Here is a 21,239-nt window from a genome sequence, read left to right on the forward strand (position 1 = left end):
GCCGAAAGGCAAGGGTCGTCGAAAGCATCCCATGAAACGGGCCGATCGACGCAGAAAGAACGTTCGACGTCGACGCAAGGTTCATCGAAAAGACCCGCGGTCGGCGCCGAAAGCATCTCCGAGATGGAGAAGAAGAAGAGGCGGCTCGAGGCCGAGATGGAGAACATCCTTCAAAGAAAGAAGGAGTTCGACGCCAGAATGAAGGAATTCAAGATTCCAACGGTTCCATCAGCGGACGTCGAGGAGGTCGAAGACGAGTTCGACGCCGAAGGGCTGACAAGGGAACTCGAAGAGGAAGAAGAGCCCTATTATGAGGGAGAAGCCGAGGAAGAAGACCAACGGTCGTTCTACGAATCGGCGGCATCTACCAGCAACGACGTCGAATGGCACGATCTCGACACCGAAAACCCGGAGGAGCCCGTGGACACGTACCCTTCGAGGCCTTCGCCACCCGACGACATCGGGGTCTACAATATGGTGGTCAGGAGCGCAGCAATGGCCTTCGGCGTCAAACTCGACGAGGAGAAACCGAAAGCCGATTTTCTCGTCGAGACACTGCTCCCCATCCAGACAAGGAGCCAGTTCCTCCCCATGCTACAAAGCGTGATGAATCAGGGGAGAGAAGCCTTCAAGGAACCTGCAACCTGCCGGTCGATCACGCCCAGGACAGAGAAGAAATATAAGCACTCCTCCCTAGACCCCCCTTACATCAAGGGTAGCGTGACCGCGGACTCCATCATAGCCTCCACGGCCAGGAGAAGGGCCAACGTACCAGCAACTTCGGGCCCACCCCCGGATAAGGAGAGCAGGAGGATTGACCTCACAGGAAGAAAGGTCGAGAGGAACGCCGCAATGCACTGGCGCATGGCGAATTCAAATGCACTCCTCCATAGACACCAGTACCAGCACTGGGATGAGATGGGGGAGTTAGTAAAGCACCTCCCCGAAGAATTCCGGCAGAGAGCCTCTCACCTGATAGATGAAGGCAAAAACATCGCCAACTCCTGTATAAAGACGGCGTTGGATGGGGCAGAGACTTCAGCAAGACTCATGGCCATAGGGGTCACAGAGAGGAGGCATGCATGGCTAAGAATCTCGGGATTCAAACCGGAAGTGCAGAACAACATCCTTGGCACCCCGTTCAATGGAGAGACACTGTTCGGAGCAACAGTGGACGACAAGCTCACCCAGCTGAAAAAAGAAAACGAGACGGCGAGGTCCATGGGGGCCCTACAGCTGAGGGGAATGAGGCGAGGAAATCCCTCGAGGACCCTACGGTAGGGGAGGAAGCCAGCAGGGGACGTCGCACCAGGCGTTCCAACAAAGTCAGCAGGGTGAAGGTCACGGACAAGGTCAACAGAAGCAAAACTGGCAATATCAACCTCGGGGCCAGTCCTTTCGCGGGAGAGGGAACGGACGTGGCCAAAGGAGGAGAGGGGGCGAACAGCCCTCGACAAAGTGACTCAGCACGCAAGAGGACGCCTACCCTCGTCAGGACCCCAAGGGTGAGGCGCAAAAAAGTGTCATCAGGGGGAAGAGAAAATTCAAGAGCCTACGAGCATACGACACCAGTAGGCGGAAGACTGAGGTTCTACCTTCAGGAGTGGCGGCGTATAACCACAGACAAGTGGATACGGAACGTTGTGCAGTACGGGTACTGCGTAGATTTGGAGAAAAGACCTCCAAACAGGAAACCAAGGGGAAGACTGAGATCTGCCCAAGAACTGGCAATACTCAGAGAAGAAACGCGGAAACTCCTGCAAAAGGGAGCCATAGAGACAGTGCCGTTCAGAGAACGCAACAAAGGGGTCTACTCAAACTACTTCGTGGTTCCGAAGGTAGACGGAGACCTCAGACCCATACTAGACCTCCGTTACCTAAACAAGTTCATCAGAACGCAAAGGTTCAAAATGACTTCACTGCAGGAGGTTCTGCCACAGATAAGAGAAGGGGACTTCATGGTCACCGTGGACCTCAAGGATGCCTATCTTCACATCCCAATAAACAGAAGGCACAAGGGCCTTCTAAGATTCAACATCGAACAAGAACACTACCAGTTCACGACCCTGGCCTTCGGATTAAAATCAGCACCAAGGGTCTTTACAAAATGCCTGTCGGCGGTAGCGGCGCACCTACGAAGGCAGGGAATACATGTCTACCCCTACTTGGACGACTGGCTGGTCAAGGCAAACTCACGCGGAAAGTGCGAGAGGCACGCAAAACGCGTAACAGACACCCTCACAAAACTGGGATTCTCGATCCACTGGGGAAAATCATCGATGGAACCAGAGCAGGTGAAGATTTTCCTGGGGGCAAAGATCAACTCCCGCAACAGTACAGTAGTGCCCAGCGAGAGGAGGACAGAGGCTCTACTGAAGGAGGCGAAGCTCTACCAGAAGGGGCGAGCTCTGACAGTGAGGGCTGTGAGCAAGATGATGGGGATGATGGCGTCCTGTATCCAGCTGGTGCCGAATGTACGCCTGCACATGAGACCATTCCAGGAATGGCTACAACAACAATGGTCACAAGCAAACGGAAGCTGGGAGGATCTAGTGGTTGTTACGCACGCAGTGCAGGAGGAGATAACTTGGTGGAACAGAGGCAACATAACAGCAGGGAGAAGCCTGACACCACCAATCCCAACAGTGACCATTACCACGGACGCATCGCAGAAGGGATGGGGAGCGCACATGGACAACCTCAGAGTGAGGGGTCTATGGGCCCCAGCAGATGCGGTCCGCCATATCAACTACCTCGAGTTGAAAACAATCCTGCTAGCCCTGAAGGCATTCCAGAGGCACCTGTTCAACAAGAGGGTGTTGGTCCAAACAGACAACACCACAGCGATGTTCTACATCAACAAACAAGGGGGGACACAGTCGTTCCCGCTCTCATCCCTAGCTCAGGAGATTTGGAGATGGGCCATACCTCTCAGGATAGATCTACTGGCAATTCACCTACCGGGGAAGGACAATGTGGAGGCAGACTGGCTAAGCAGGCAGACCTCAGCATCACACGAGTGGGAGCTCAATGGCCAGGAAACGGAGAAACTCTTCCGGAGATGGGGGACTCCCACAATAGACCTTTTTGCAACACGCCACAATGCAAAATGCCAAAGCTTCGCGTCCAGGCAACCAGATCAGCAATCCAAGGGAAATGCCCTATGGATAAGCTGGTCGAGGACATTTGCCTACGCCTTTCCACCGATACCCCTGTTGCACAGAGTGCTCGACAAGTGCAGAACCAGCAACATGACCCTGATCCTGGTGGCTCCGCAGTGGGCGAGGCAGACATGGTTCTCACAAATTCAAGAAATGGCACAAGGCGACCCATACAGGTTCGAGAGGAGGAAGGACCTGCTCTCAATGCAAAACGGAGAGGTCCTGCACCCAGAGCCAGAGACCCTCAACCTGGCGGCATGGCTCCTGAAGACATAGAGTTCGCGCACCTAAGATTGCCGCCGAGCACGATGCGAGTGCTACGGGAGGCGAGGAAACCAACTACACGAAAATGCTACAGCGCAAAATGGAAGAGGTTCACTGTGTGGTGCCGGAAAAAGGGCCTGCAAAACAGAATGACAAGAGACTCAACAGTACTGAGGTACCTCACACACCTTCTAAAGAGTAACCTCTGCTCGAGCTCACTAAGGGTACACCTAGCGGCCATCGTGGCCTACACCAGAGGTGAAAAAGGTGGAAGTTTCTTCAGCTCGCAGGTGGTGAGGAGATTCATGGAAGGAGCCAAAAGGATGGCCCCCCCGAAAAGGTTGCCGCCGCCGGCATGGAATCTGAATGTGGTCCTGACGGAGCTCCTGAGGGCACCGTTTGAACCCATTCACAAGGCCACACTGCAGATGTTGACTATGAAAACAGCCTTCCTGGTGGCCATAACCTCACTACGCAGGGTGAGCGAGCTTCAAGCACTAACGCTGCAGGAACCCTACATTCAGATTCACAAAGATAGAATAGTCCTGAGAACGGACCCACACTTCATGCCCAAGGTAGTGTCGGCGTTCCACATAAATCAGGCTATCCAGATACCAAGTTTCTTCCAAAACCCGACTACAAACGCAGAAAAGGCACTGCACACCCTCGATGCCAGAAGAGCGGTGATGCACTACATTGAGAGAACCAAGGAACTCAGGAAGTCGAAACAGCTGTTTGTGTCCTTTGCTACTAGCTTCATGGGTAGACCAGTGACTAAGGGCACCATCGCAAGGTGGATTGCCCTCACTATTCAATTCTGCCACAAACAGGCTGGACAGGAGCTAGCGGAGGGGCCGCAGGCTCACTCCACAAGGAAGAAAGGGGCCACCGTGGCCTTCCTGGCGAACACGCCCATCCAGGACATATGCCTCGCGGCAACTTGGGCATCTGTGCACACGTTCACGAAACACTACTGCGTGGACATTCAGATGAACAAGGAAGCACAGGTTGGACAGAAGGTGCTTCAGCACATTTTCAACGACCAACGCTCATCTACCACCCAGCCGCCACAGAACTAGGAAAACCGCTACAAAATCGATGCACAGCATAGTGAATCCAGAAAGATTCACGCTGCAAAACGAATAGTTTCTTACCTGTCGGTGTAGTTTTGCAGCTTGAAGATCTTTCTGGATTCACTAGCGAACCCACCCACCTCCGCCAGGAAGATGAGGCTGGAGGAAGAGGGGGTAAAATGGAAAAGATCAAAGAAATACAAACATACAGATAAAGGAACAAGAAGGATTAATCAATCGCCTAGGGTTAAAAAAAAAAAAAAAAAAAGAGGAAAGGAAAAAAGAACCCGAAGATGGTGCCCCAAAGGTGGGACTTCCGCAGGAAGCACGACGACGTCACGGGAGGTGCACCAAATGGTGTACGTCGACGCCCACCTGGGCTACAAAAAAAAAAAAAAAACAAAGAAAAGACTACGAATCCGGACCCAACCACAAGATCGCGGAATAATGCACAGCATAGTGAATCCAGAAAGATCTTCAAGCTGCAAAACTACACCGACAGGTAAGAAACTATTCGTTAGCCTCTGCCAAACCCTGGGGGACTGTGGACTCTGTACACCCTGTACCTATTAAGGAACAGTATATACAGAGCCACTTTCTTACAGGTAGTGCATGGGAAAGAGTATTACAAAGAAGGAAAGTTTGAGATTATTCAGAAAGTTGGGATAGAAGATTCGAGAGAAGTATAGGTTAAGAAATAGGGTAGTGCATTGAAAATGCTAAATTAGAAGGTAGTGATAAATATATAGATCCATAAGTACATTGAAAGTATACAGATGCATAAAGGAGGTAAGTATATGCAGATTAAATATATTGATAGAGGTACAGGATGAGAAATAAGGTAGTGCATTGGATATGTTTTTCAGGAGAAAAGTAACAGACACCCAGATCCAAGTACATGAAGGTACGTAGATGCACAATGGAAGCAAGTACATGTAGACCAAACGTAATTCTTCTACATGCTTATACAAGTTTATACAAAGCAATACACAAAGATAGGTACATATCTATAGTGAAAATAAATGCTTATATACAGAGGGACACATACATAGGGTGGGTATTAATGAATGGGAAAATGGCCAGCATTTCTGGCCCGGGTCCCGAACAGGCTCAAACAGGCACTCACCCTTGTCCTCCACCCATAGTTGAGACGCCCGGGCTGAGACTCCCTAAGCCTTGGCCGTTTATAGCCCAAGTAGTCCGGTGACCCCTTCAGCCAATGGGAACCCTAGCGCTAACACTATCCAATCACAACACTCGCCCTAAAATCTAGAACCAATAGGAGACCAGGACCTTACAGCCAATCTTAGCCCTAGTCCAAGCACCTAATCAGTTTCTAAAACCCTGATCTCTACGTCCAATAGAGGCCCTAGCCCTACCAGTAGTCTCAACCCTAGTCTAAACAACCAATGGCACAGGAAGCCCTAGTCCCTACTTCCAATAGTAAGCCTAACCCCACTCTTAGTTCCACACCTAGTCCAGCAACCAATAACACCAGATTGGACTACTGCAATGTGCTATATCTTGAGGCTTCCCAGGGTAGACTGAAAATGCTTCAAAGAGTTCAAAATGTGGCCGCGTGGTTGCTTTTGAACATTACCGGGTACTCTTGCACTGGTTCAGTACTCTAAGCTACATTCGCTTCCTATTAAAGAGTCTCATTCAAAGCATTTTGCTTTTGTCAGAAAATACCAAATCAGAAAAGTCCGCAATATATTTTCCCCTTGATTAAACAATACCTTCCCAGTGGGTGCCTCAGATCCTCGGAGACAGCACTGGTTGAGGTCCCTAAGATTAAGAGGGCACGTTTGGGTGGTAGCTCTTTTAGATCTCGGACTGCTAAACTATGGAATTCTCTCTTGTTGAAGCTGAGACTAGAACGTTCAGAATCCATTTTGAGAAAAATAAATGTAATCCCAGTTTTTCAAACAAGCTCAGTGAACAGTGGTGTGCAGTCAACCTATAGGTTTCTTGGAAGTCTAGTGTGGGGACACTCCGAATGGAGTAACCGTGCGCTCTACAAATTTCCTAACATAAGTGTATTACATGGTGAGGTCACACAAACGCACCGTATTATACACTCCATTTTTTCACAATGTAAATGGAGCGAAGAAAGTACTGTTTTAAAACTGCTAAGCAGCAGAAAATTTGTAAAATGTTAGTGATACGTAGGTGATTAGTTATTCATAATTAAGTTTGCCCTTTCTCTTTTGTATGCAGGTCTAGAACATGTGGTTGAATACGGTGTACCAGGAAAAGCGGAACCAAATTACCATTGTGAACTTTGTGGTTTTAAAACTGAGTTGGCACCTATGATCGAACATCTAAATGGATTCAGACACAGAAGAGCATATATTGTAAGTATATATCAAAGCAGTTTATTGCACCTGATTCCTGGGCAGTTTTGTAAACTTTAACATAAATGTATGAGTATTTCTTTGTAAATTTGTAACGCTATGTTTAGTTCATGCCCTTATCCTTCCATATGAAAAAAGGCCTCTATTCTGCCGTTGTTAAAAAAAAAAAAAAAAAAACCTTGACCCAGGAGAGATCAAGAATTATCTACCCATTGCGCGTCTCCTGCTACCAGCTATACTCTTTGAAAAGATCATGAACTCTCAGCTGGCACTATTTATTGAAGAGAATAAGCTACCGGATGATGCAGTTTGGCTTCAGGAAAAGACGTGGCACAGAAACCGCGCTTATCAAATCGTATGACGAGATTAGGTTTGTGATGAACAAAGGGGGTGCCACAGCACTGGTGCGATTGGATCTATCGGCAGCCTTTGACATGGTTGATCATACTACGCTGATCAATCGTGTCTCAGCCATAGGCATTGAGCATAAAGCCAAGCCCTCTGTCCTCATTTTTATCCAATCGCACCCAGTCAGTTAGTTTGGACGCCTTCACCAGTTTTTTCACTCCCATGTGGCGTTCCGCAAGTCCGACTTTGTTTAACATCTACATCACCGACTTAGCACGAGTAATTAAATCATTTGGAATGGGACTCAAGTCCACGCGGATGACTCAATTGGTGCTTGCCGTGCATAAAAATGGAGATGCAGTTTCGACCAGCTTTCATGATGGTATGCTGGCCATTAGTACCTGGATGTCTCAGCACTGTCTCAAATTGAACTCAACCAAGACAGAAGTAGTAATCTTTGGTATTCTTTCCCCATGGTGGTCCCCAGTCTGGTGGCCAGACAATCTGGGAGTACCCCCAAGCCCCGTTAAAAAGGCCAGGAACCTGGGTGTCATTTTTGACGACAGACTATCCTAAATACACCACTTTAATGCTGTGGTCTCCTCATCCTTCTATCTGTTAAGATTGATAAAGAAACGTACCTTTTGTGCCGGCTAATACTGGAAAAAAGTTAATCAGTGCTTTAGTCCTGTCCAAGGTTGTCTACTGCGACAGGCTTGCGAATTAATGCCCAGGAAAGGGTTCTTGGCAGATTGCAGTTGGTGCAGAACGCAGCTGCCAGGATGCTATCGGGTACTCCCAAGTTTAAGTGCATATCTAATGTGGTGCAACAGCTCCACTGGCTGCCCATAAAAAGTAGAACTAAGTTTAAAGCACTTTGCATTGCCTACAAGGCAATACACGATATAGGTCGGAAATACCTGAAGAAAGCCTTCATCATTCTTTAGCTCACTCCACCACCCCAGTTCAGACATGGCCATATGCAAATCAGTCTGACCCTGTGCCTCATGGGAACAGTCCAGCCCGAACTGCCAAGCCATGTCTTCCCTGGACCGGAAACAAGCATCCTGGGACCGGTTTTGGGTTCGTAACCCTCATCAGCCAGGCTATCTTGAATCCAGTGGCAAAGTGAGCAAGGGACCCACGTCTGGGCATACCCTGCCAACTTAGGGCGAACAAAGCGATACCAAAGGGGATGATGGAAGGAGCGTTTGAGCTAATCAAACACTCACCCCCAGTCAACTGATCTGGGTTTAATCCATCAGCATTCTTTAGCTCACTCCACCACCCCAGTTCAGACATGGCCATATGCAAATCAGTCTGACCCTGTGCCTCATGGGAACAATGGATTTAGGCCCAGATCTCTGTACTGGGGAAAATGTATGACATTGTTCTGCATTCTGTCCATCAACTGTTGTTTTAGCATTTGTCACCCCGAGTGGGAAGGGTATGCCCAGACGTGGGTCCCGTGCTCTCCATGCCACTGGAATCAAGCTATCCTGGCTGAAGAGGGGTGAAACCCCGAAACCGGTCCTAGGATGCTTGTTTCCAGTCCAGGGAGGACCTGGCTTGGCAGTTCGGGCTGGACTGTTCCAATGAGGCACATGGTCAAGACTGATTTGCATATGGCTGGGTTCAAACTGGAACGGCATGGTGAGCAAAAAACCGATGGATTTAGGCCCAGATCTCTGTACTGGGGTGAATGTATGACATTGTTCTGCATTCTGTCCAACTGTTTTTGCATTTCTGGCTTACAAGCCCATCAGATCTCTCAGTTCGGCGGATGCTAAACTCCTGGCCGTCCCCAAACCTAAAAAAGGCCAACTGGGGTGACAGAAGCTTCATAGTCACCACATCCAAACTTTGGAATTCTCTTCCTGTGCACATTAAGCCTAGTCCCACGCTATCATTTAGAAAACAAATAAAAACTTTGCTTTTCAAGCAATAGGTTTTCTCTCACCCGCCAGTAGCTACACTTCCAACACATAGCGCCGAGACACCTACGGGTATTTGTGCGCTTTACAAGTTGTTAAAATAAAAAATAGAAAATAGCACACAATTTATATTTGGGGCGAAGAGGGCAGAGGGAGAGGACACCGTGACACACAATGCTAAGAAATTTGGAAGATACAGCAGGTAGGTCAGAATCTGTGTATTAACCTTTGCTTGTATGTATCCCCTACTGTTTAATGTTCATGGTCCCCTACCCTCTTCCCCACCCGCTTTCCTTCCGCAGAGTAAAGAATTTCCATTCTTGCTGAAAGCTCCTCCAGGCCAGAAAGAAGACAAAGTGCAATTTTTGAGGAGGATGGCTGCAGATATAGAGCGAGATGAAGGATTAAAAATGTATAGGGTGAGTTCAGAGCACTTTTATTTTAACGTATTGTTAAATACATTTTATTGAAACTGTCACTCGGTTAATAAAAGTTCACCTGATTAGGAGTCTGCTGATGAAGAGGACATTCACAGTTGACCTGACTAGCACTGTTTAATCTTGTTCCTATCCTGACTGAACCAGTGCACTTAAAGCTTTCATCAGGATGTAGCATTCCTTCATTGTTCTTTGTGCATTACATTACTTTTGATCTTTTTACTTATTGGCTATTCATTTGCTTTGGGACTTGATTATTGTTAGTTCCTCGGGCTTGAAGGAATACTTTCCCAGTGCTCTTCTACAAGTACCATCACGACCTTTGTTTGACATTATATGCTCAGGTCTTCTCCATTATTAACAGAAAGCATTGAACTATGTTTGTGGCATTTGTAGCTGCAGCTGCAGATGCACATGCTCTGCATACCCCTGCTATCTAGCGTTGGGCTCGGACATGCACAACTTGGTTTTTTCTTTTCAGAAGTCTTACGAGTCATGAGGTGTTCACTACTCCTATACCCAGTATTGCGTATGATCATTGGTTCCATTGTTAAATTGTTTTCTTCCGCCTTCTGGTTCAGACGTGTTGCTGAAGCTCTGAGTCAACACTGTGTGGCGTTCACCGTCTGGGCTTTCCCGTGCTTCTACTCCCTGAGCAATTATGTTAGGCAGTTTTCCATCTCTGTTCTGTCTGCTCTGTCTTGGGATATTCCTCAGCGCTTCATTCGGGATTTTGACCCCCTTGGCCTTTCTCCTCGGCCACCTGCTTCGGGAATGTTCAGGCCGTGATGGAAATTATCCCCTTTCAGCATTATCCACAGTGAAACTCCAAATATTTGTTATTAACAGGAACAATGGTTCCTGTGGATTAATGTAAAAATCTATACTGATATGGGTATGCAGAATCGCAATGGAAAGGGTTAGGATGATGTCAAAAGGAGAAAATACCACATACACCTTTGTTTCTGTTTTTCACAATACATTTTTGTTTTTTAAAAGTTAATCAAATATATACAGGAAGTAATAACCATAGTACGTGGTGTACGCAGTGTCTCTTCAGGGCATAGAAATGTAGGGACATCTGAGAGTGTGTCTGCGCAGCCGGGTGATGGATAGGTGCCACAAGCATGTGAAAAAAAGAAGGCAAGGATGCTCACAAGGGACCCAGCCGGGTGCCCATTGTGAGGGTAGGGGATGGCTGGCAAACCAATTAATAGCGCAATGCTATGACGCAGAGATACGGTTGTGGAACTCAATCTAGGCCGCACAACAATGTGTGCGAACCTGTTTCGATCTCCAAAAGAAATAATGCAAACACAGGAGGTGCAATCACTCGGTCCTGTGCGTTTTAAATGAATCCCACAACTTAGTTATTCAGTCTTATGGGTGGCGATTCCTATTATGTAAATGTAAATGTATGGATACTTGTATAGCGCACGACTACCCGGAGGCCTCTCGGCGCTTGTACGAATACCGCTGTGGAACCCATCCTGGCTTTTCCCTGTGAGGCGTCCACTCCTGGGCACCCCCAAGGTGAAGGCCAGGCATCCTTAGCGTTGTGGGGGCCGTTGTGGAGATTAAGCAAGCTATTGCCCAGAGTTGCAGAGTGGGACTCCATGATTAGAATGGCACCGAGGCGAGAATTATCAGGTCCGTGGAATTTTGAGCCCAAGTATACAATGTAGATGGATCATACAGGAGGTGCAGCCACTCTGTCCTGTAGGTTTTGAATGAGGCCCACGCCTTAATCAGTCATAGGGTTGGTGGTGATTCCTATTAAGTAATACAATTGGAGATCAGTGCCGCGTGCTGATACAACGCGTAGCGGCAGAACGCGTTTCTGTCTGCTGGGGCCTGATGACAAATATATGTGGCACAGCCACCACTCAGTCTGCAGCCTTTGCTTGTTGCCGGAGCACAATGAGATCTCCTTTTCCGCCTAAGGTGCCAACATGACCGGTGACTTTCTTGTAGCATGCTGCCACAGTGATAAAGACAGATACCTCGATATCTTCGGTGACGACATCTAAGAGGATGCGGCTAGTAGTTCCCACCAGGACAATGCCTGAAGACATCTACCGTGAGAACTACGCCCTATCACCCACACCAACCCAGCCAGCCACCGCCCACCACCTCCCCAACAGCATTTCAGGCCACCAATGCATCCCAGCCATGGCGAGCACCGACTCAAGTCTTTGGAACTAGCCTCTACGCCGAGAGAGCCACACAAGACTTGGCCTTCCTTGGTGCGCGCAGCCTTGCTCTTCAGAACCAAAACAGCCGCTAACGTCAGGGCTCGCTTTGCAGCCAAAACACCAGTCGGTGCCCACTCATCCATCAAAGCTTCTTTCTTCAGTGGGCTCCAAGGACTTATCTTGCAGTGCCTCCAGGAGGAGTTGGAAAGTAAACAGAGGTAACTTTTCATCCGCCCTCAAATGGGTAAGATAATTGTCAAACCACCATCTAAGCTGCAAAGCGTTCTTCCTCGCAAAATGAAGCTTATCTTAGCTTGGTTATGCTCAGTCGGTTTGGGCACACAAGGCCGTGGGGCGTCGGGTGCAGGGGTGCCTTCTGGGGTCGGATCTTCTTACCAACTCCTGGTCGCAGTTAGGGGGATTTTCGGGATTTAGGCTGCAGACGTCGGATGGAGGCAGGTCAGGTGTCGCCGGATCTTGGGTCAGGATCACCGGGGTGACCTCCACGTGGTGTTTTTCCGCTCGGGCCGGGTTCAGCGGGTACAGAGTGGGCTGGATTCGCGGTGTCCGGACGGAGCCAGATGCTGCAGTTTGAACAAGTCCAGTGTTCACGGTAGATTCAGTCTCTGGTCTTGAAGGCAGGCAGGTCCTCCAGGGTTTTCCAGGGTGCTGGCTGCAGGACACACCGGAATTTCGCAGGAGCACGTTCGAGGAGGAAACAGGCCGGTAGGGCTGGGGCCAAGTCGGAGGCGACTTCCTCTTGTTAGCTGCTGCGCGTCTGTTCGGTCCTTCTTGTTGCAGGTTCTTGTCTGAGGAAGCAAGGTTTGGGGTTGCCCCTAAATACTAGATTTAGGGGTGTTACAGGTAGGTGAAAAGCAGGGACCAATGGGTCCCTTCCCTGGGGTGGGTGAACCCCCTATTATGCCACCCTTCAGTGGGAGGGGCACATGTGCCTGTCCCTGGTTGGCTGAGTCCCCCCAGCTTTAAGATGACGTGGACTGAGAGTTGTTTCACCTCGCCTCCTTCCCCCCCCCCCCCCCCCCCCCCCCCCCCCCCGAGGGGTGGAGTAGGCAGACATGGGGCACACCTTCATTGCTTGTTTTTCCCAACGGTTCTCCCGCCCAAAGTGGGGGTCAGACTCAGTGGGGACCAGTTGCTGAAAGCAGCAAGTGGCCTGGCGAAGCTCACAAAGGTGGTAAGCCTTTGATGCTTTCCCTTCGTGAACCCTGCCCATCCTTGGGGAGGAGGCTTGGCACCTCGTCCCAGGATGTGCCTTATTTCAGGCCCCGGAGAGCAGCAGGCACTCGACCCAGGGTTCCAGAAACGTGTCTGGAGGTGGCAGCTGACAGCAGCCACTCAGCCTGGACACTAGTGGTAGGTTAGTTTTCAGGGGGCATCTCTAAGAGTTCGTAACTCCCAGCACCATATACTCTTAACGGCAGCACTGCACTTACAATGTCTAAGAATGGACTTGGGCACGGTAGGGCTACAGGACTCATATACTGTGAGAAAGTGCCCTCTTCTTGAATTTTCTGTGGGGCCCGGGTATGGGGAACCGGGCCCCTCCTCCTCTCCGTGGGGAGCACGCCGGCGCTAGCCGTTGTATCCCTTCTTCGCCGCGGGCCAGGATGGGCTCCTGGCACCCCGTAGGGGTCAAACTTCATGGGGAGCGCGACGGCGCTCCCCGGTGTTACTTTAGGGCCCGGGGATGGGATCCGAGCCCCTGGGGGCCTCTTTGCGGGGGGTGCGATGGCGCTCCTCGCCTCCTCCGTTATGCGGGGGCGCGACGGTGCTCCCCCCCATCTCCTCCATCACACACGGGGCCTGGAGTTAGGATCCCGGGCCCCTCTCGCTTGCACATCTACACATACCTGTGTGCCATGCCTGCAACCCACTGCCTATGGTATAGCTAAGTCACCCCTCTAGTTGGGTGCACCATGCTACTGATGAGGGTACAGTTGCATGAGCACGGTATCCCTACAGTGTCTAAGTCCATTCTTAGACATTGTAAGTGCAGTAAAGCCATTAAGAGTATATGGTCTGGGAGATTGTCATTACGAACTCCACAGCACCATAATGGCTTAACTGGATTTTGGGAAGTTTGGTATCAAACTTCTCAGCATAATAAACCCACACTGATGCAAATGTGGGATTTATTATACAATGCACTCAGAACAAGGAAGAGGATAACTTTGCTGTAGAAATTGGGGTTCTGTTGCAGTACCCCCACCCACACACACTTTTTGCCAGACTACTAATGCACTTTTTCTTGGTGTCCCCTCTGTCCCTGCCAATCAGGTTCCCAGGGCCTGTATTCTTTCCCCAAAATTAACCCAATTGGCATCTCTGGCCACAGGTCAGCCCCTGGTAAATGGTACCACAGGTACCCAGGGCACTGTGACCAGGGAAGACCTCTAAGGGCTGCAGCACTTACTTTGCCACCCTTCGAGGCCCTGTATGTGTGTGTGTGTGTGTGTGTGTGTGTGGTGTGTGTGTATGTGTATGTGTATGTATATATATATATATATATATATATATATATATATATATATATATATATATATATATATATATATATATATATATATATATACACACACACATACACACACACACACTCTCTCTGCCTTTGCAGGCTTGTGTTTGTTGCAGAACACAGTGAAAAGTCCACATGACACACATCCCTGTGTGCCATGCCTGCAACCCACTGCCCTGGCATAGATCAGTGACCCCTCTAGCTGGGTGCCCTATGCCAGTGGTGAGGGTACAGGTGCGTGAGCCCTGTACCCCTACAGTGTCTAAGTCCATTCTTAGGCATTGTAAGTGCAGTTCTGCCATTAAGAGTATATGGTGCTGGGAGCATGTCATTACGAACTCCCCAGCACCATAATGGCTACACTTAAAACTGAGAAGTTTGGTATCAGACTTCTCAGCCCATTAAACCCACAGTGATGTCAGTGTGGAAGTTAATGAAAAATGCACACAGAGGGCATCTCAGAGATGCCCCCTGAATAACGACCAGCCTCTGGTGGGTTCCCTGACTGGTACACACCAGCCTGCCACCACGAGACATGTTTCTGGACCCCTAGGGTGGGAGCCTACGCTCCCTGAGCCCAGAAACAAAGCCTTTCCTGGGCGAAGGTGTTCACGCCTCCCCCAGTTCAGGAAGAGCCATCTGTGGCAGGGGAGCTTCAAAGGCCTTGTCGCCTTTGTAACGCAACCCCCAGCGCCTCCAGGTATCAAGAGCAGGCCCCCTTCCAGTCTCCCCTCCTTTTCAGCGGGAAGATGGGTGTGAAAAATTAGAACAGCCCAGAAGGTGTGCCCACCTCTGCCAACCCTACACCTCCGGTTAGGGAGCGGAGGTGAAGCCCACTCCTCAGTGCCCGCCATTTTGCAGATGGCAGGCACTCTGCAATCAAGGTTAGGGATTGTGCCCACTCCCCCACGTAGGGTGAGCACACCAAGGGTGTAGTCACCCTAAGGTCAGTAGCCCATTGGCTACTGACCTCAAGACCCCTAAATTGCTCCCTAAATACAGTATTTAGGGTGCAGCCCTGAACCAAGAAAGATTACGGCAACCTATGAAGGACGAAAGAAGACGCCTAGCAGAGGACTCTTCAGAGAAGAACTGACCTGGCCCCAGTCCTATCCACCCATCTGCAGTGTCCTGAGATTCTGTGCCAAAAGTCTCCTTGTCCTGCAGCCAGCGACCTCCACAACCTCCGGGAGGACTGCCTGCCTTCAACAAAGACCAGATCACCTGTGAACAGCAGATCCGTTCAAAAGAACTCCCAAGAAAGACTCTGAGCCTGCTGAGGGCACAGAAAACAGACGCCTGGAACCACCACTGCATCAAACTTCTACGGCCTGAATCCGGGTGGCGCACTGGTCCCAGAGAGGTCCGCCAGTGCTCCAGAGTCAGTCCACTGTGGGTTGACCCCTCCAGGGCTCCCGGACGTCGCCTGCAGCATCTGCCTGAATATAGAAAAATTGAATTACTTACCTTTTGTCTAGGAAATGTCAGTGTGATATCTAGGCATATCACACTGATTAGCAAAAGTAACCTAAAAATTAATCCAAGAAGTAACGTACTGTAATCTACAAAGTAACTGAAAAGTAATTTTGATTTTTGACTTACCTGTAAATCAACCAATTGCATTTGAACCTGCATTCAACTGTAATATATTGCATAGGTATTGCAAAGTGTTATTTCACTTACCTGCACCAGGCCTGGCTTGGTTCTAGAAATAAAATATAACTAAATAATAATTTTATACAAACACATTGGTCTGAGTTCAGTCTTCGAGTGTGGCATCATTTTTTGTCTGAGTGTGTACAATAAATGCTTAACCACTACCCTCTGAGAGCCTTACTGCTTGCCCACACTACCACAAATAGACTAAGGTAATATCTACTTTTACCTCTGCCTACCTTTGGGGGTTCCACTTGACTGTGCACACTAAACCTTACTTTGGTATAGTATATACTCATCCAGCTTCCTACACCTCCCCCCAGCCTTTGCTGCTATCAGCAACTGGCTCACCGGTTCTGGCCCCCATTTTGAGTGCAAGAACTGTCTGGAAAACCTAGCCAGGAAGAGAGGTTTCTCTTCCAGGGGATCCTCATCACTAGTCATAAGCACTGAATATTCCCGCCCATGTGCCGGGAACCCTGGAAATAATAAAAATTATATATGAAAAACCTATATATACAGATGTATATATTTTTGTTCCCCAATGTGCCCTGTGCACGGGAAGTCACTCAACATCGCTTTGCCCGAAGGTTAGTATTATGCAGCTTGCCTTTCGCTTTCCCCTTATTTTCTTTTGCTGACGCGTTTCAGGATATCACAATCCAGTCTTCATGGGCAGCAAGACACGCAACAGATGCTCGCATTGTTGATTCACTCATTTATTCATTAGTGTGACTGCCTCCAGTGGGCGTATACAACATTGCTTTCTGGGTGCCTTAGAGGCACGGTGCCAGTTTTTGTTGAAAATGCTTTCATTTTCTATACTATTGTTTTACAATGCAGCCTGTAGGCTAACGAGGTCTACTTTATTTGCAGTTTGCGATTTATGAGTACTTTGCTCATTAAAAACAGAGTTCAAGTGCTACTTGCCCTCTTGTGGTTTTATATATATTGGCAAATACAGTCTTATTGTGTAATTAAATTGTTTAGCCTCCTAGATGAGAGCTGCATTGATATGAGAATTTTTTATATATATATATATATATATAGATATATTATCTGCTGGCGGTCGCCAGTAGATAGTTATAGTTAGGATCGTGTTTCTATAGGAAATCCGCAACATTCTATTTGGAAAAACTTTGGCGCCGATTGACGAATCCTCGTGAAATTTTCAAAATAGGTGGGGCGCTCCGCTCCACTCCTTCCCTGAAAGTCGGGGGGGGGGGGGGGGGATTCGTCAAGCGGGGGCTGGTGTAAATCTGTTCAGTATTTCCTGAGAAAATAGCATTTAAAAGCATATATATATCTATAGGCGCGCACGGTGCGAGCACCCTGCCGTGCGCGAGCGCGCTTCTGATTGGTTGTTAGATCTTAGTAAACATTCGAATTGGTCGAAACCAGGAAGTGTCGGCCGCCATTTTGTCTCTCGCAGTCTGAGGGGGTGAAAAACAAAGGTGGAGAACGTGAAAAGGGGCAGGGTGGACAGTTCCTGACCCCCTAGCCTTTGTCCCAGAAGGACCTCCAAGGGCCAAAAATTGTTTTATTTTTTTTTACGTTAAATCGCGGAGTGCGCGCAGTGTGCGGGCACGGTATAAACTGAAAAATTCAGCGAACTGCGTAACGTGGGCGCGCGGTGCGCGAAGTGCACCGCGTGCCCACAGCGCACGGTGAAAAACCTTAAAAAAAAAAAAAAATAAGAATAAATACATAACTTAGCTTTTTAAAAACCTTACAAATTCACTGAAAAAAACATAGGTTTCACAAACGTTATAGTTAGGAATTAGCATTTAAAAAATCTTGCAAATTCACTTAAAAAACCATAGGTTTCACACATGTTATAGTTAGCTGGACATATATATTACATCACTGATGACATGTGTCTTTCTGAGAAAAAAAAAATATTTGTAATATATGTATAGCTAAAAATTAATGGAAGAAGACATGGGTAAATAGGTGTCTAAATACAGTGATGTAATATCTTTCGTCATCAGTAGAGGATTGCGGTCGCGTGAGTTATAGTTGCCTGCACTAACTATAACGGGGGAATTTCAATGGTTTTTCACGAGTGAAATGTCCAGCTAACTATAACATGTGTGAAACCTATGGTTTTTTAAGTGAGTATATATGTGTATATATGTATATATATGTGTTTTTCATATATAATTATTTCCGGGGTCCCCGCACATGGGCGGGAATATTCAGTGCTTATGACTTAAATGAAGATGCCCCTGGAAGAGAACTAGGATTACAGGTAAGTAACTTATCTGTACTCACCTTTTCCAACCCCACCCCTCAGGTAGGGAAGACGAGGTGAAGCCCACATCTCAGTCCCCACCAACTTGAAGATGGGGGGACCCCTCCAACTATGAAGAGGCTTATGCCATACTAGGGGTGTAGACACCCACCCAAGGAAGGGAGTCAGTGATCTATTGCTTGCACAAGGCTTAACCTGTATACAAATGTCCTGTGTGGTGTAAACTGTTGGGGAGTATTAATCATGCCAAACCAGACCTGTAATCAAAAAGTACTTTCCTGCGTTTTTAACTTTCTCAACTGCCAAAGGTAATCCAAATGTTCCTTCAAATCCAGTAGTTGTGGTCTTGCTGAAAGTAACATTGTATGAAGAGTTTAACTTACCTGCTACTAAGTGAATCTTCGTTCTAGAAATAAAATAACAAAATCATAACTTTGTATACAAACAGTTGGTCTGGATTCAGTCTTTGAGTGTGACATCATGTCTTGCCCGAGTGTGTGTAACAAATGCTTAAGACTACACTCCTGATAAGCCTGACTACTTCATACCTTGCTATCTTTTGTGGTAGTGTGGTTATCTAATTTAGTCTCTCCTATACTTCTGGGGAGCCACTGGAATCTGTGCACACTACACCTTACTTTGGTATAGTGTAAACAAAACAGAGCCAGCTTCCTACATGGTGACTATGTGGATGTTCAGCCTAGGTATAGAAAGGCTAATGCTTATTGCGTAGGCTTACAATCCAGTTTCCTACATCCGCTGTCAGTAATCAGGGACTATTTTTCAGTTATGTGGTCTAGTAAGAGCAGTATTGTGTGCTTATACTTTAAAAAAATACATGGTTAGTGTTGTGTGTACAGTCAAATGGTATGCTAGTTTTTTTAGGTCTCGCCTGACCCAGTGCATGCGCTGGTCTGGCGAGACTTTTTGAGAGGACTCCAAAAAGTGCTACCAGGCCAGCCTAGAGCTACAGTGCATGGGCGCGCGCTTGTTTCTTTTTTAGGTCTCGGCTGACCCAGCGCATGCGCTGGTCTGGCGAGACTTTTTGAGAGCACTCCAAAAAGTGCTACCAGGCCAGCCTAGAGCTACAGTGCATGTGCGCGGGCCCCTCACTTTCACGGCCGCTTTGTGTGATCGCGATCACTTTCACGGCCGCTTTGATGTGCTCCGTGAGCCGGCACTTTTTTTTTAAAAGTAACTTTTGATCGTTTGCCATAGAAACAGTTTACTTTTGTTGACATGTAGAATTATGCGGCAGAGCTAGTAGCTTAAGTAGCAAGTACTGTCAGTCCATGATTATGTGGTAAATGCTGTTGACGCCATATCACACAAATCCAGAGCCCTTCCATATACCGATAGCTGTATAATCTACTGCTACTCGGACATAAACCGCATATTACAACGGTAACATGACAGACGTTACCAGCGCTGCACCATCTGGACACGGAAATATACCATACAGTAGAAATGTTCCAGTTCTACAAGGAAAGACTTCCAGGAGGAGGACCGGAGACGGGTGCTCCCATCCATTGCTAATACATCACAAATACAAAGGAAACCATGCAACGCACCGCAGACATTCGGGTCGCCTTTCTTTTTCAATTGAAACAAGCATTGGCATAGCCAATAGGTCTTGCTTTTGGGACCTTATAAGTATTTAGCCATGCAACAGTTGATGTTGTTGCACCAAGGATATTGTGCTGCATAGCTAAATACTTGAAAGGTCCCAAAAGCGAGACCTATTGGCTATGCCAATGCTTGTTTTTACTCTTCTTAGTAAAAAGTTTTGTAGTGACACTTAAGTGATACAGGTTTTTTTTTAATGGATATTGTTTCTGCTCTATTTGATTTATGGATAAATGCTATATTTATATCCTAACCAATCTTTTTTTTTTTCTTGCAGGCTGATCTTCTCTCTGCAAAAAAGAAAATAAAGTGTAAGTCTGAATTTTTTTTTTAAGACACTAATGAAGTAACTTAACATACGCACAACACAACTTGACAAAACAAATAATGATCCAAGTAAATTAACAGTTTGACAGAACAGGTCAGCTGCCTAGTTTGCAGCCTTAACATTGGTAAAAGCCCATCCTTTATGAGTTTAATAGTTGTAGTTCTCAAAAAGTAGATGCAGTGAAATCAGACTGGGGCAGGATACTAAATCCTAAGTTGATTAGTAAAATTGTAATGAGTGTGAAATTAAGCTAAAAGGCCTACGGTAGAAAGGTGGCTATTTATGTAGTGTACCCTTAGTTTACAGGGGCTTACTTTAATAATCCTAAGTGCTTTTATAGCCATAGTGTGGGTGAGCGTCTTACTTGTATCTGAGGGGAGTGTTGAGCATTTGATGTACACACAGCCAATAAATGACACACTCCAAAAAAAAAATCCAAAACCAGTTAAAGATGACACTGATTTTTAGACACCAAGATCACTGGGATCAGTCGAATCATTGTTTTTGAGGTATGAGCATTGAACTCAGTTATGTTATCCTACGAGAGAAACATTCTCTGTGTAGAAATACTTGCAAACGGTTTACAGGGTAGGTCTGGAGGTAGGTGGCTCAGGTGCCAAGCTCTAAGAAAACACCATCAGTTTGGTTTTACCTACCCGCCCGAATTGCTGCTCACCTACTTGGCTCAGAAGGACCTATCATAGTACTTCTAGCGCCTACTATTTTTTGTTGCATACAATTGGATGACGACTCCATAAACCGGAACACATTTGCACTATTCACTACGTGTGAAATAGTTAAGACTTCGTGTCTGTTTTTACTTTTACACATACAGGATTGTTGAAGTATATTGTGTCGACCACTGGGCGACGGTTTACAAGTTGGACCTTATCCACTTACAATTTGCTTCACCTAGAATTTAGCCTTGATAAAGTAACATATTGTAACGAAACACGTGTCGGCTGTCCTGGACTGTTTCCCCGACGGGGTGGCGTCTCTGGATTGTTTCCCCCTACGGGGCTCTTGTGTTCCCTGGCCTTTTTTCAAATATCTATCCTGAGAAACCTTCA

The 21,239-nt window shown here is 47.5% G+C and overlaps 1 protein-coding gene across 3 annotated transcripts in view; it reads left to right on the forward strand.

Moving 5' to 3' along the window:
- Positions 1-21,239, forward strand: part of LOC146822665 (uncharacterized) — a 550,662-nt gene that overhangs the window by 225,138 nt on the left and 304,285 nt on the right. For all 3 annotated transcript variants that reach the window (XM_085606858.1, XM_085606859.1, XM_085606857.1), the window contains 3 exons: positions 6,719-6,855; positions 9,440-9,556; positions 20,119-20,152. In XM_085606858.1, the coding sequence (XP_085462984.1) occupies positions 6,719-6,855; positions 9,440-9,556; positions 20,119-20,152 (288 nt within the window). The remainder of the gene's footprint in view (positions 1-6,718; positions 6,856-9,439; positions 9,557-20,118; positions 20,153-21,239) is intronic.

The sequence above is a fragment of the Triturus cristatus genome, chromosome 5_2 (assembly GCF_964204655.1).
Source record: "Triturus cristatus chromosome 5_2, aTriCri1.1, whole genome shotgun sequence".
Taxonomy (NCBI): Eukaryota; Metazoa; Chordata; class Amphibia; order Caudata; family Salamandridae; genus Triturus; species Triturus cristatus.